This window comes from Mytilus edulis, chromosome 6, assembly GCF_963676685.1.
Source record: "Mytilus edulis chromosome 6, xbMytEdul2.2, whole genome shotgun sequence".
NCBI lineage: Eukaryota > Metazoa > Mollusca > Bivalvia > Mytilida > Mytilidae > Mytilus > Mytilus edulis.
Genome location: NC_092349.1, coordinates 14,777,702 through 14,793,872, shown reverse-complemented (window position 1 = coordinate 14,793,872; position 16,171 = coordinate 14,777,702). Strand labels below are relative to the sequence as shown.

Here is a 16,171-nt window from a genome sequence, read left to right as displayed (position 1 = left end):
ATAAATACCTTGCTTAATATTTGAAAGAAGAGATTTCCTTTCCAGAACCATAAAAAACAAATTTTAATGAAAGTTAGAAAAGAAGATAGCTAGGGAGGATAACACATACATCAATGACAAAAAAAGAAGAAAAAAAGACTTCAAGCAGTAATAGTTGAATGAAGATTGATTAAATGAAGACTTATCCATTACTTCCACACTAGAAGAAGATTTAGAAGAGATTTAGACAGACAAAGATATCGACAACTAGAGACGATAAAACCTTAGTTCATGTCAATAACAAGAAAGAAAAAGAAAAACCTTAATGTACTAAAAGTCGAATAAGGAATTGTCGAATGAAGACATTTGCTGTCCTTCCCTGCATATAACACAGTTAAAAAAAATCTGAGAAAAAGATAGCAATAGCTGGGGATGATAAAAACAAGCGTCAAGTTAACATCGTACATGTCTAATTGATGTAGCACAACAGTATATAAGAGATAAAATGGACCGTTTCCTGTATATAGTGCTTATCAATCTCCGACTCTTTGCCAGCAATGTCGGGATACAGATATAATAGATAGTTGCGAGTTAAATGCATGATATAACCAGTTTTGGATATAAACGGGCGATAACTCAGTAATGGTAAAAATTGCCATTTCATTTGGTATTAAAGTGCTTGCAACTGCTTCTCAGACTTTATAAAACGTCACCATTGTTTGAGCAGATATGTGATGAGCTAGAGTTATGTCAAAAAAACGTATAATTCTTTTTATAAAAACGTTCATTGGACGACTTGATATTTATACAACCTGTAATGGTGTATTTGTGGTATTGTTATTTTTTGTATTCTCGACTTTTCGTCGTGTTAGTAATGCGTTTTTTGTATAGAGTATAAATACCATTTTGTTTATCTATGCTGGCAATTTCACTTGTTTTTAAAAAGACTATAACGCAATGTTAACTACTGTTCCCAAATTTTGCATATTATGTCTGTTTGTTTTGCTCCCACATTGTTATCAATAAAATGGAATTGTATGCATCTGACGTATAATAAGAGGTCTAGCTAGCTATAAAAAAACAGGTTTAAATAACTTGTTTCTATGCATGGAAATATTTGTTTTAAGTTCGGATTATGAAATCTATATTTTATTTGTTTGATATTGCTACTTGCTAAGGAAAAATCCATTTCTAATTTTTCTCGATGTTCGGTTTTTATGTTATTTTTCATTTTTCTGTAATATTTCACTTGATATCGGACAAAATACGTACACAATGTGTTTTTAGTTTAAATGGTCGACATTGTGAGGTTTTGTAAGTAAATTGACTTTATTTGACTAATCAATTAATGTGATCAGTTGTAACTTGACTGTTGTTCAAGTAAAACAAGCTAAACTTTTCGGAACACAGTAATTTGTCGTGGTCAACATTAAGTTTTTTACGTAGTGTTTTATAGTCTATTGTATTTTAAGGAATATTCTTCAACATCAATTACTTCACTCGAATACATGTACCTCCCTATTTCGCATGCCTCTACCTTAGTCAAATCGCAATTACAAAAATGTGTTGCAGGATCTTAATATGGACTACTTCAAGTCTAATCTTCACGATCACACCTGAAAAAATGAAGGAGGTTATTACCCAACATAACAAATACAACCAACTTTTGCGAAATATTATAAAATAATCGTCCAAGAATCTCACATCGTAACAGATATTAGTTCTCGTTTGAAATTCAAAATAAAAATTGCTTCCATGATACTGTACATTTGAATAAAACATCATTCCGGAGAACAACAAGCCCAACTAGTTGCACAAAGACATATTGTTGACAAAGAAGATATTATCTGTTGTAATAACGTTTTAGGTAATTATTTTAATACGCAAATTTTGCATTATTCTGATACACGGATATAAAACACCCTTCACCTTATAACCTCTGGTTTAGTTAAGTATGTTTATTTTTGTTTGTTGTATCTATAAACGTTTTTTTTTTATCTTAGACATCAAAAGCAATATTGCTTTTCCATTTGTAAAACCTTTAGTTCAGTGTTGGGATATATAATTCAGCTATCAAAGGCTCCGAAATGACAAATAAAAAACAAGAAAACTAAATGCCTTACTTATGTACAAATAAATAAACAAAAACAAATATGTAACACATCAACAAACGACAACCACTGAATTACAGGCTCCGGACTTGGGACAGGCACATACAAACAGAATGTGGCAGGGTTAAACAAGTAAACCGGATCCCAACCCTAACTTGGGACAGTGGTATAACAGTACAACATAAGAAGAAACCATCAAAATGCTTAACTCATCAGAGGATCTCAAGAGGATCTCATGCTTGCGTTCGTTTAAGTTATCACCATGACTACCAATCAGCAACGTGTGTATCAAATGCGTATTTCAAAGCAAAGACGAATAATTATCATCAGAGACCATGCAAACCATTGCTGTGTCCAATGTATAACAGAAGAATACACTCTCTCCAGGGATCGTGTGTACAATGATTGTACCAACTTACATAGCTGAAGGTAGATTTTCATTGTCAATCTTTGAATTATTTTTTAGAAAGGATTTGAAATTTAAAAGAAAAACGACAGACGATAGATATTATTTTTTTAAAAACTAAACGACAAACATAATATACGAAGTATTACAATGAGACAATTTAAGACGGATAGCAGGAACAATAACCCTGCAACAAGACTGCTCTAAAGTTATACAGTGTGCTTTAAAAGCGATCCAAGTTTCAGTTTCGCTAGTAGCAACGTCCATTTGTATTTTGAACTAATAATTTAATTTTGGATGTAACGCGTCTTCTGATTGGCTGACGTTATTTTGTTATGAGCCCAAAGACATAATTTAGTCATGTGACCGTGACGTCATCAACGTTTTTTCATGGTTTTCTACGGTTTAAAATGAAATTTAGAATTGAATTATAAGAAATGACTGTAATATTTTTTCTGTCTATTCGAAATAACACAAAAATGTGGTGCACACTGTTAAATAACCCGCTACGCCAATTTTTTTATGTTATTTCTTCATAGACAGAAAAAAATATTACAGTCATTCCTTACATGTTTCTGATAAAAGAAAAAACGAAAACGTGTTTAATGTTTCTCTGACGTTGCTTAGAGATATTTTAAATTATTAAACTTGATTCGTACGAAACTGTTATTGTTCTAGGAATCACAAAACCAGAAACAATTTACAAATATACAAGGGGTCAACAATATGATGGATATAAGAAAAGTAGCATAAATAAACATTTTCTTAAAATAAAGTATGTCAATAAAGGTTTGATTTTGTAAATATTGCCGGTATTTTTAACGACCATTCTGTTAAAGACTTAATTCCTGGATATTTTGATAATACTGCACTCCCTCTTATTTGTTATATTTACAAAAATCTACCTGGACATATGGGTTTAATTATAGCCAATTGTGTAAAGATATAAATATCATTGAAAATACACCTATGTCATGTAATTGCAGTATTCCAAATACACTTATGGCCCCATTTCCCATGTCATAACAGGAGACCTTAACTTCGTTCGCAACCGAGAGTTAAAATCATTCCTCAGTAAAGGACCTAAATATCGTCCCCCGTCAATTATTAATTGGAATGAGTGTCGTAATATTATCCACGACTCACTCCGTACTTACTGTTTGAAATGGGTAAAACGGGAAAAAGCTGGCAAAAAATCTTTGGACTCTTTTTTTAATTCAGTTATGAAAATAGTTGATATTCGAATACAACATTTTGAAGAACATTTTAAAATAACAATACAAAAACAGATCCGCAATAAGTGGTGCACAGTTAGTCCCCATTGGAATTCCAATAACTTGACGATATACGGAATGGTTTTACACTAGTAATTTTGCGACCCTTTATAGCTTGTTTTCGGTGTGAGCCAAGGCTCCGTGTTGAAAGCCGTACATTCACCTATAACTGTTTACTCTTTTAAAATTGATATTTGGATGGAGAGTTGTCTCATTGGCTCTCACACCATCTTCCTATATCTATTTTTCTCTCAACAACAACCATCAAAACCCTATTTCGCGTATCAAACATAAGCTAAAAGAACTAGCCAAGGAATTTGTTTTTGTCCCGGTTGAAAAAGCTGGTAATAATATCATTATTGTTTGACGTAAATTATATATTGAGGTTCGCAAAAGGAAATCACGAATTCACCAACATTCCGACTTCATTTTAGAAAACAACAACTGTAACAAACACTACTAAATTGTCTATTCTACTATTGTTCTTACTAGAATACTAGGTACAATAAATATGATAACTGATAATAAATTGTTCAGATAAGGCCTTTGGAAATAGTTGAATTAATTACTTTTAAAGTGTCAAAAACTCGTTGGAAGTACTTGATAAATTGCATGCATATATTGAAGATTTTGAATCTGTCCAAAATTTTGATTTTTCTACCCTATATACCACTTTCCCTCATATTCTTATTAAGAAAGAGTTCATATCCCTAATTAACTGGGCATTTAAAAAGTCTGAATGCGAATACATATGTTTAAACTCTTTTAGGTCATTTGTTTGTAGCAATAAACAAAAGAACTATGTCAATTGAACATGCTTTGATACTACATATGCGCTTAAATTTTTACTTGATAAAATCTGTGTTCGCTTTGGAGATTCCGTATATCGTCAAGTTATTGGAATTCCAATGGGGACTAACTATGCACCACTTATTGCTGACCTCCTTGTGTATTGTTATGAGTTACAATGTATGACTAAAATTAGCAAAGAGCCATCGAAACAACATTTGATACAAAAATTTAACAATACTTTTAGATATTTGGATGATATATTGGCTCTCTATAATGACGACTTCCGTATGTATACTAAAAACAATTATCCTGTTGAAAAAAAGAGGGACGAAAGATACCAAAGGGACAGTCAAACTCAAAAATCTAAAACAAACTGACAACGCCATGGCTTAAACTGAAAAAGTGAAAAAGACGAGCAAACAACAGCACACATGACACAACATACTAAACTAAAGAATAAACAACACGAACCCCACCAAAGAACTAGGGGTGATCTCAGGTGCTCCGGAAGGGTAAGCAGATCCTGCTCCACATGTGGCACCCGTCGTGTTGCTTATGTGATAACAAATCCGGTAAATAGTCTAATTCGGTAGGTCACATTCTTGAAAGGGAAGGGAATTGTAGTTACAACGTAAGGAACATATCCGATATCATTTGTGAAACGGTTATTCCATAACTCTTGATGGCGTTCGTAAAATTTACGAAGGGATTGAACTTACTTTAAATAAAGCTAATACTAACAATGACCACTGCCCTTTCCTCGATCCTGATATCTATATCATAAATGGGAAACTTAATATCACAATTTATAATAAAAGAGTTGATTTTTCATTTCCTATCCTTAATTATCTATGTTTAGATGGTGACGTTCCCTTGTCACCATCTCTTGGTGTTTATGTACGATTCGCTCGTGTATGTAACAACGTATAAGATTTTAACGAGATAAATTTATGTACTACTGAAAAATTATTACACCAGGGTTTTCGCAAACTAGTCAAAACATTTACTAAATGTTATCATCAGTATAAGGAAGTAATTCGTAAATATAACTCAACATGCAGACATCTTATACGTTCAGGTATTTCACATCCAATCTTTTATGGTAATATTCTTTACAAAGCACAAAAATGCCAGTATTCACCTCAAAAGCTAACAAAACCTTTAAACAGACTTCTTAAGAAGGGATATATGTCAATGTGTCAGGTCATGAAAGATTACATATGTTGGTTGTAATATTGATTAACTTATAGGGACTTTGCACATTTATTTAAAAAAAAACAGTTGTTGGCATGATTATAGTTATCAAAAGTACCAGGATTATCATTTTATACGCCAGACGCGCGTTTCGTCTACATAAGACTCATCAGTGACGCTCAGATCAAAATAGTAGTGACACGGGTTATGTTCTTCTCATATATTTTTATAAAAGTATGATACTAGACCCCTAACGGAAGGGATTGTGCTTGATATTCATATGATGAATCTTTCAATCAGTTTAATTGAGGTCTGGAGCTGGCATGTCAGTTAACTGCTAGTAGTCTGTTGTTATTTATGTATTATTGTCTTTTTATTTATTTTCTTTTGTTACATCTTTCGACATCGGACTCGTACTTCTCTTGAACTGAATTTTAATGTGAGTATTGTTATGCTTTTACTTTTCTACATTGACTAGATGTATAGGGAGGTTGAGATCTCATAAACATGTTTAACCCCGCCGCAATTTTGCGCCTGTCCTAAGTCAGGAGCCTCTGGCCTTTGTTAGTCTTTTATGATTTTAATTTTTGTTTCTTGTGTATAATTTTGAGTTTAGTATGACGTCCATTATCACTGTACTAGAATACATATTTTTAAGGGGCCAGCTGAAGGACGCCTACGGGTTCGGGAGTTTTTCGCTACATTGAAGACCTATTGGTGGCCTTCGGCTGCTGTCTGCTCTATGGTCGGGTTATTGTCGCTTCGACACATTCCCCATTTTCTTTCTCAGTTTTATTGGGTTAATTTCCTGGTCAATTTTAGTCATACATAATTTAAAATGTGTTGTAACCAGTCCAAAGGAAACATAAAACATTCTGTTTCGTGTGTCCAAGGACATTTATTGAATAATCGTCATCAGGAAGGCCTTAAACCGTAACGTTTTGAAGCCAAAGAGCCAACAGTCAAAAGAAGAATGTATATCTTGGTACATGTACTGATATTCTTTTTTTCTAGCATAAAGCTTTTCTTTTACTACAATTCACGTATTCGAAAAACAAAAGATTTGGTTTTAACGGGGTTTTATATAGCGCTATATATCCTGATATCTGTACAGAAATTGTATAACTTTCTGATTTTGTTCAACCTCCTTTTTTTTCTTCGTGGGATTTTCTAACAATACCAAAAGAGAAGTTCAATTTACCAGTAAATTTCTTTTAATGTAAAATATTGATTATATTCAGTTACAAAAGGGTCCACATTAAGTTCATCTGATGCTGTTAGATTGAATTAAAGATGGATATGACAAGAATATGTCCAAGAAGCATCTAACTTCTAACTCCAAAATAACATGAATACTTGTTTTCTCTCAGTGTAGTTAGACAGATGCCACATGTACAGTAGGATATGCCTACGCTTCCACAGTACGTACCTGATATCACATTATGTGTCATACGATTTCGTGTTGCTCTGTCTTTAGTTTATTTTATTTTTTCTATATTGTGGTTTTAGACTGTTATTGGGTATTTGGCCTTTTTGTTTTTTGTTTTGTTTTGTTTTTTTTTTTTGTTTTCCAAGGCGTTGTCGGTTTTTTTCGACTTGTATACTTCGTAAAACACCATGTACAAAGGGAATATTGAGCCGTCATTAAAAATGTTATCAAATCAACACCGTAGAGAGATCTTTGAATATTGTGTTATCTCCTGTTTCTAATAATTTAATGTATACGTAAATAAATTATTGCTTTACAAAAATGAAAACGTATCATGGTCGTGCATTTAGTCGAAAAAATGTTCTTATATTATGGCATTGCGTAATGTCATGCTTTACCTCTCACTGTTTTGATGTCTTAACACGAAGTCATATAGCTGTTTATTGCTACTCTTATGCTTAAGGTAAGCGAACAGTTGCTGTACATTTGACATTATCAAATATAATAGGAACGTCATAAGATTATATTTGGTCATAAAAATTCATTAATGTCAGATTTTATTGCACTTGTATTTGAAACGAAACTCATAAAGGAACTCCTTGTGAGTTGTAAATCATCACAAATATGCATTAACCTTTAGAGAACCTCATTGATTACAAGGAAGTTGAAATATAATTTGTTCCTTATCCTAAACCTGCTTTTACATGAACAAATTGAATGTAACACATTTCATCATCAGGTTATCAGGATTTCAGTTCGAACTAACAAGTAATAGATAAATGTAAAATCTATATCAAAGCAATATTTATACGAAAGTACAGTAAATAATGTTACCTTGATATGTGACAGAGCGGTGCAAGTACGTTTCATCACAATGAATGTCTTTACACACAAGCATTCTATCAGGTTGTATCAAGTTCCCCATAATGTTTATCTGAAATTCACCATCTTCGAAGGCATTTGCAAACTTCATTAAGTGCCAATCTGCCTAAGAATCAGGCAGTGGTGAAAACATGACAAACAAAAACCCACTCAAGTTGACATTAATTTATGTTCAAATTGTATAATGGTGCACGAATATAGCATTCGTTTCCTTTTCTTGTTCTGGTAATTCAAGATATAATTTGGTTGAAATGCACTAGAAAATAAAAATTAAGAGGAGCTAACTCCGTAATTTGCTATCATTCTAATTAAAAGTTATCCATGTTATCTGGAGATTTCTCGAATTACCAGACACACAGAAACAAAAGACCTACCATTTCTAACTCAGGATGAAGATAACTTCAAAATAGGACGGTTAGGTCGGTGGGTTTTTTTCGGCCATGTTTTGAAATTTTTCTAAATTGACCGATTCTTACAGAGACTGGCACTTAATACATCATTTTAATAGCACATTAGTCTGCTCCTTATTATCCTGATCGGATTCCGTTCGTACGGCTACATTAACAGTCATCTGTTTGTCCAGCTTGCAAAACCAACGTAGGCCCTTTAATCTCCAATTCATTTTTTCAATAATGTTAGAAAAGTACTCTTCACTTACATCATTTGTAACGTGAAGAGGCGATGTGAAGGAAAGTCTCATTTCCTTGACACTACTCTGCTTCTCTGATGCTGAACAACTTTGAAGCAAGGTCATGAAATGCTCAATGCTTGGTACAAAATTTGTTTAAAAAGATTTCCTTATGCTCCAAAATATAGTCCGATATATCATCATCGGGCACATCACATACTGTTATAACACCAAATGTTTTTAAAAGGCATTGGTTACGTACAGAAGCTTTCTTTTCTACAGTTCAACAGTTCGTGTGCAACCACAGTTTCAAAACTGGAGTCGTTTTGACTTGCAAATATGAATATGCATTTTCAGACCATAAAAAAACATTTTTGGAAATTTTATTTTTAATTTTTGACGCAAAGTGACAACAATTTGACCCCAATTCCATTATCTCTTTATAATCTCTTCCATGACAAGGATATCTTAGGTTTAAGCTATTACGAAACCAGAGGCAGTCATATCCTGTAGGAGTGTAACATCGTCCAGGTATGGTTGCACTTGTTATATTCCCAAGGATACATGCACAATCGTCAGACACAGTTCAGTCTTAGTATTAAATGCATACTTAAATTAAAAGCTAACTAAATATTACTAGTATGTTATATGTATATACATATTCATGTATCTACAATCTTTCGATACCTGTAATTTGGCATTGCACAAGGTCATGTTTTTCTCTGTCTGTTTATGACGTTTTTACACTAAATCCATTGAATGTTGGATGTGTACAGATTGATAGTTTAGTCTTAGTTGTAATATTTTTTTATTAGTTGTTAGTGGCTTTGAAATAGCTGTCAGATAACTGCGAGTACTCTCAGATCTGTTCATTGTGTCTTTTTGTGTCGGGATTTATAAGTACCGGGCCACGTCCACTTGTATTTTTGTCCATCTGATGAGATAAGCCTTTTTCAACTGATTTTTATAGTTCGTTCCTATGTTGTACTGTTATACCACTGTCCTAGGTAAGGGACCTGTAATTCAGTGGTTGTCGTTTGTTTATGTTTTACATATTTGTTTTTCGTTCATTTTTATTACATAAATAAGGCTGTTAGTTTTCTCGTTTGAATTGTTTTACATTGTCTTATCGGGGCCTTTTATAGCTGACTATGCGGTATGGGCTTTGTTGAAGGCCGTACGGTGACCTATAGATGTTAATGTCTGTGTCATTTTGGTCTTTTGTGGATAGGTGTCTCATTGGCAATCATACCACATCTTCTTTTTTATATACACTGATACCAGCAATATGTTGGACGTATGCCGAGATACTCCTCACAGGCATATCGATAATTCGATGTCATCTCGGCATATTAATTTGTTAAGCATGTTGCATACTGTGGTTTATCGTACTTATCCAACTGTACACAGACGAAAACCCCACTTGGTTCTTAATCCGGGTTACAGTGCACAGAACCCTTACATAGAGTAATTCAACCGAATACAAAAACCGCTTTCCACACTCTTCCAAATATGTTCATATCTATTCAAACTGTAACAGCAAATGTAAACATATGACGCAGACTTTAAACACTTTACAGATAAGAAAAGAGGTACTACGAAGGATTATAAAGAGGAAAACTCAGATTGTAATGATTTACGATTATAATCTAAAGATATTCTGTGTCAAATATATTGTATTTACATATTGTGTAAATTATCATGAAATATCATTAAACACATCGTTTTCTGTATTAGAATAAAGCGTTTTCCACATGGATTACACAATTCTCTCGAAATTTGCACATTTATCTATATCGATTGTCACCTACTATTTCGAAATCCAAATTAGAGGAAGACATGACTGCATTCATATACTTCGGAGTTTAGTATGAAGGCTGAAGGACGCCTCGGGGTGCAAGAGTTTCTCGCTTCGTCGAAGACCCTTTGGTGGCCTTCGGCTGTTGTCTGCTCTATGGTCGGGTTGCTTTGCCACTTTCCTAATTTCCATACTCAATTTTATTCAACGTTTTAATCATTGTTGCGATCAGCTGTATAACGTAAATTCTAAAAATGTTTAAATAACCCTTAAATTAGACCGTTGGTTTTCCCGTTTGAATGGTTTTACAGTAGTAATTTTGGGGTCCTTTATAGCTTGTTGTTCGGTGTGAGCCAATGCTCCGTATTGAAGGCCGTTCATTGACCTATAAAGCGCGTTTCGTCTACATAAAACTCATCAGTGATAGTCAGATCAAAATAGTAAGGAAGCCAAACAAGTACAAAGTTGAAAAGCTTAAAAGACCTGTCTTGCATTGCTTTCTTCGGATAAATCAATCCTCGTTGTTTCTTTAATCGGTTTTTGATTTGCAACAGTAGTGTTTTATCTACCTGTTTATGTCAAGAATATGACAGTTGTCAACCATTCGTTTGATGTGTTTGAGCTTTTGACTTTGCCATTTGATTAGGGATTTTCCGTTTTGAATTTTTTTGAAGTTCAGTATTTTTGTTATTTAACTTTTTATTCGTTCTGAAAACACATAATTTAATTATCTTTTGAAATATAACATTTTATAACCATTCAATTATGGTGTTTAAAATTTGTATAACCAAGCATATAGAATACCGACTGTAATTAAGCATTTGTTAGCCATCAGTGTGGCTTGATTGTAAATGATGCAACTATCAATCTGATACCAAATGACATATATTTTACCTTGTGTAGTGCTTAAATATAAGTATCGACAGGACAAGTGTAAATAACTCAAAGAAACGAATGTATAGGTATATGTTTCTTTTTTATTAATTAGGAATTCATAATAGTAACAATGAACACAATATTAAGAGACTTTTTTACAACGTTAAATTAATAATATTTGATATGAAAACGATAGTATTGATGAGCTCAAAATAACGTCAAAAAATGTGAATGATATCGATTCAGTCAAACTTCTTCTTCCTTGAAATTCAAAATCATCACCAGGGACACGAAAAGTGAGCGAGTTGGTATATATTAACATGGTTAAAATTTGAAAGTAGTTATATCATGGTAAAGCGAGTATAAGTTAACAAACGGAAACGAAAATTCGCTCCTTTTATCGTAAGATTTAGTACAGATTGTCCCTAGTAAAAAATTAGAAAAACTTAATCTAAGTAAGGACAGTAATATCTGTTTATTTCATATTTGGTTAAAAAAAATCCCTTGGTAAATTTTGGTCTATAGCAAGACATGCCATCCATTATCACTGAACTAGTACACCTTTTTTTAGGGGTCAACTGAAGCACGCCTCCGGATGCTGGATTTTTTTTTTTGCTACGTTGAAAACCGATGCTATTTTGTCTTTTTGCTAAGCTTGGTCGGGTTGTTGTCTTTTTGACACATTCCCCATTTCCATTCTCCATTTTATAGGGGAAAAAATTAAACTGTCAAATGTCTATAAAAAATATTTGTACACAAAAACACACACATTTACACCAAAAAAAACACACACACACAAATTGTTCAAATGGTTGTTAGTACTCGATTAATGTTATTAAAACTAACCTAAGAAAATGAATATATTAATCAATCTAAGATCCAGGAATTTTTTTATAAATTCTTCACAGAGTATAATCCAATGGAATTTCATATTTCGTTAATTTTGATTATCAAGACAATCCTGAAAAATGAATTACTAATCGAGCTATGCACATTATTAAACAATGATACTAAATGTTTTAGCAATATTTTAAAAAGTAGTAAAAGTCAACGTTACAAATCCAAATAAAATTCATGTATTGTTTATTCCTAGTCTTCCGTTAGGATGACATGTCTAATGTCACTTGGTCTGAGTCGTACCCGTATTACTAAGCAGATGACACATACAACAGCAACACATGATCCTACGAACACTGCGATTATTATACCAAAAATAGTAGCATGGCTGTGTTTCTGTTCCTCGTGGCTTTTAGTTTCTGTGTTTCCTGAAGAAAAACAATATTATTATTATTGTTATTTTATATGTATCTGGGAACAGTATGTAAATATATGTGTATATGATATGCATCAATGCAAATGTGAGGTTATACGTAAATCATAATATATAAATACACCAACAGGTAAACAATATACATTAAATATGTTTTACATTGAACTTTCCATATAAATGTGTTTTATATTGCACATTCCAGCAGCGCCTGCATACGGAGTATATATCTCCGAATTGATACACTATCCCCGTGTTGAATTTCCTATTATGCTTTCATTGATAGAACGTTGCTGCTCACAAGAAAGCTATCAAAACTAGAGTTTCAAATGGTGTAGTTGAAATCATCCCTCGTAAATTTAACTAACACAATCACGAGATTGTTGACCGTTATGGAATAATCATTTCACAGATGATATCGGATATGTTCCTAACGTCTAACTACAATCCACTTCCTTTTTCATGAATGTGACCTACCGAATAAGAATATTTACAGGGTTTGTAATAACATAATCAACATGACGGGTGCAACACATGGAACAGGATATGTGTACCCGTGTGGAGCACCTGAGATCACCCAGAGTGTTTGTGCGGTTCGTGTTGCTGAGCGTTTAGTTGTTTATGTTTATTTTCGATCTATGACAACAATACACCTCTGATTGTGATTCCGCTAACACGTTTAACCCCGCCTTATTTTTATTTTTTTGGTAACAAATCAGTAGCCTGTAATTCAGTGGTTGTCGTTCGATTATGTGTTACATATTTGTTTTTCGTTCATTTTTTGTATATAAATTTGGGCGTTAGTTTTCTCGTTTGAATTATTTTACAATGTCATTTCGGAGCCTTTTATAGCTGACTATTCTGTACGGGCTTTGCTCATTGTTGAAGGCCATACGGTGACCTATAGTTGTCAATTCATGTGCCTTCGGTCTTGTGGAGCGTTTCATCATTGGCAATAATACCTCATCTTTTTTTTATATTATAACCTTTATCTTTTTTAAACAATTTGCCTCATTCGTAACTTTTGTTTCTACTGTCTTTCCATTTTTGTGTCTATTATTTACTTTTTTATGTTTCATTTATTGCATCGTTCATCATGTTTGAATATTTTTCGGTATCTTTCTCTGTTCTTTTTCCATATCGACCACCTACAGATTACATTTTACAAAGTTTGGTATCGAAAACATAACAACAAAAACAATCGTTCTTCAGGAAACAATAGATGTCTAAAATACTTTGTAAGGAGACTAATAAAAAAAAGTTTTTGACATTTTAAACCATTCATATGAAGACATTATCGTTTAAAGAGCCCCATTGTTGGCAAGGAAGTTGAAATTCCCGACATTGTATTCACACATTACCTGTTACAATTGACACATATTTTTTTTAATTAATATTTGAGGATTGTCTTGATAATCTAAAGACATAAATTTGAAATTTGCGAAACACAAAGTTCCTATGAAGAATCTATAAAAATAAAATCTGTATACGGCACTGAAAAATTAATTGCTGTTAAAAATAAAAGAGCAGAAATCTTTTGACAAAAGTTGAAATACTTTTGCCATTTTTTTTTAGAGAATGATCAGATATTTTTACATGGTATATGTGTACATAAATTAGTAGAAATATAATTTTGATATGATATATTGTGTCTAACATAAGAAAGAATGGCATAATTCATCTCTGGTACTAAATACTCAAAAAAAACAAAAACACATTTAATTTCTTTGAAATTTAACTGAATATTTACCTTTCCATTGTATTTTTATTTATTCATTTTTGTTTCTTGTTTTTTGATGGGTTTTTTTCCTTTCACTATTTTGATTTCAAAATATTCTACAGACAAACTTTTTATGTCTTTTATGTCATACAAGTGAGAGGTTTGGCAAGCTATAAAACCAGGTTCAACCCATCATTTTCTACATAAGAAAATGACTGCAGCAAGTCAGGAATATGACAGTAAATATATACATTCATTTGATGTGTTTGTGATATTGATTTTTCCATTTGATTAAGGACTTTCCGTTTTGATTTTCCTCAGAGTTCAGGATTTTTGTGATTTTTGTGATTTTTTATTTCTAATTTACCTTGATGCATTGGGTATGTTGCATTCCGATGTAAATAAGTATCACTGCAGATATAATCATTGCATGCAAACATGGTATCTGGTTCGACATATTCCCCGTCAACGACATACTGAAATGTTCCATTCTCAAATACATCGGCCAGATTTGTCAATATATTATCAAGACTTCTGTCAACCGTAGTGTTATGATATAAACCGACATTTTGTCTAAGAGCTATAAGTATTGTTATGTGCTGGTTTTGTTCATATGTTGCAAGCCAAAAAACGCCCTTCTCTTTCCACTTAAGTTCGTTTACGACTTTAGTGAGATATTTCTCGACAACAGAGTGTTTAATCCGTTTTATCTTATTGCCAAGGTTAAGTTTCACCTTTCTCAACACACTCACCATCTTTCCATTGGAACAGTCCTGAACTTTTGTTAAGAATCCGGTTATTTCGGAAACAATATTTGTAGTAAAGTACTCGCGTATTGCCCAAAATGCATACCATATATCTGTAGGCTCTAATTCACAAAGTGATTCAACTCCTAGTGGATTTTTAAGACATGTTTGTTGAACGGCATTCGCTTTTTTTTCGAGAGTGGAACAGTTTAAATGTATCCATTCTTTTAAAACAGGGGCCATTTGTACCTGCAGGCATGCAGTAACAGATGCAATCCATTTGTATCCTTTTGCGTCCTTTATTTTCTCCTGAGTATGACATGTGGCTAAACCAAAGCCTATCATATCGTTAAAGTTATTCCCACTACACGAATATTTCGCGCGCAAACATGTGTCGAACCATGAACAGTCAACTCCGTTCGGACTGTAACAATTCCCTGGTAATTTGATGTACGAAGTCATTGGATTATTTGTTAACGAGTCTCCAGGATTACACTCACAATTACTATAAACAGGTCCTTCCGCTAGTTCATATAGTTCTATCATACACTGGTTCCAGCAATGAAGTGGTGGTGTTCCATCTGTCATCGTGCGACAAAAGTGATGATAATTGGAATTCAACTTTATATATACATTGGTTTGACATGTTGCATATTGGTACTTCTTATAGTATGGTTTTAAAAGAACGCACGCGACATTTCCGCTTGGTCCAAGCATTGGATTACAACTACTCCTTACGTGACTAAAAACGCTTCCTAGAATTATAATTTTCAACGCACCTCTTGTCGTCTCCATTTTATAATGTGTTTACTAGTTCATGCATCATCGATCACCATATTTTTATCTTTACATTGGGTAGGTGAAGGTAGATCTGTGTTTTCTTTTTGTTCAATTGAATCAGTAATGTTTTACAGGCTTGTCTTGCAAGTAAATACTTTTCAGAAAGGAAATTTAATTAGAACGAGTATAGAGAAACGAAGATAGAGAGATATAATTCAGGTTACATACTTTGATTGACAGACAATTCTAAATAGTTATCAAAGGTACCAGGATTATAATTGAGTACGCA

At 33.0% G+C, this 16,171-nt stretch overlaps 1 protein-coding gene across 3 annotated transcripts; it reads right to left on the bottom strand.

Moving 5' to 3' along the window:
* Positions 1-1,433: 1,433 nt before the first annotated feature.
* LOC139527210 (uncharacterized) lies at positions 1,434-15,933 on the bottom strand. 3 transcript variants are annotated; one of them, XM_071322538.1, is made up of 2 exons: positions 14,724-15,933; positions 1,434-1,595 (listed from the first exon to the last, which is right to left on the bottom strand). In XM_071322538.1, the coding sequence occupies exons 1-2, from the start codon at positions 15,895-15,897 to the stop codon at positions 1,522-1,524; spliced, it is 1,248 nt and encodes a 415-aa protein (XP_071178639.1). In that variant the 5' UTR covers positions 15,898-15,933; the 3' UTR covers positions 1,434-1,521. The 3 variants fall into 3 exon arrangements, with proteins under 3 accessions (XP_071178639.1, XP_071178640.1, XP_071178638.1); XM_071322539.1 differs by lacking the exon at positions 1,434-1,595 and adding an exon at positions 11,453-12,634 and having other exon boundaries at positions 14,724-15,931; XM_071322537.1 differs by lacking the exon at positions 1,434-1,595 and adding an exon at positions 13,291-13,784.
* Between the last annotated feature and the right edge of the window lie 238 nt (positions 15,934-16,171).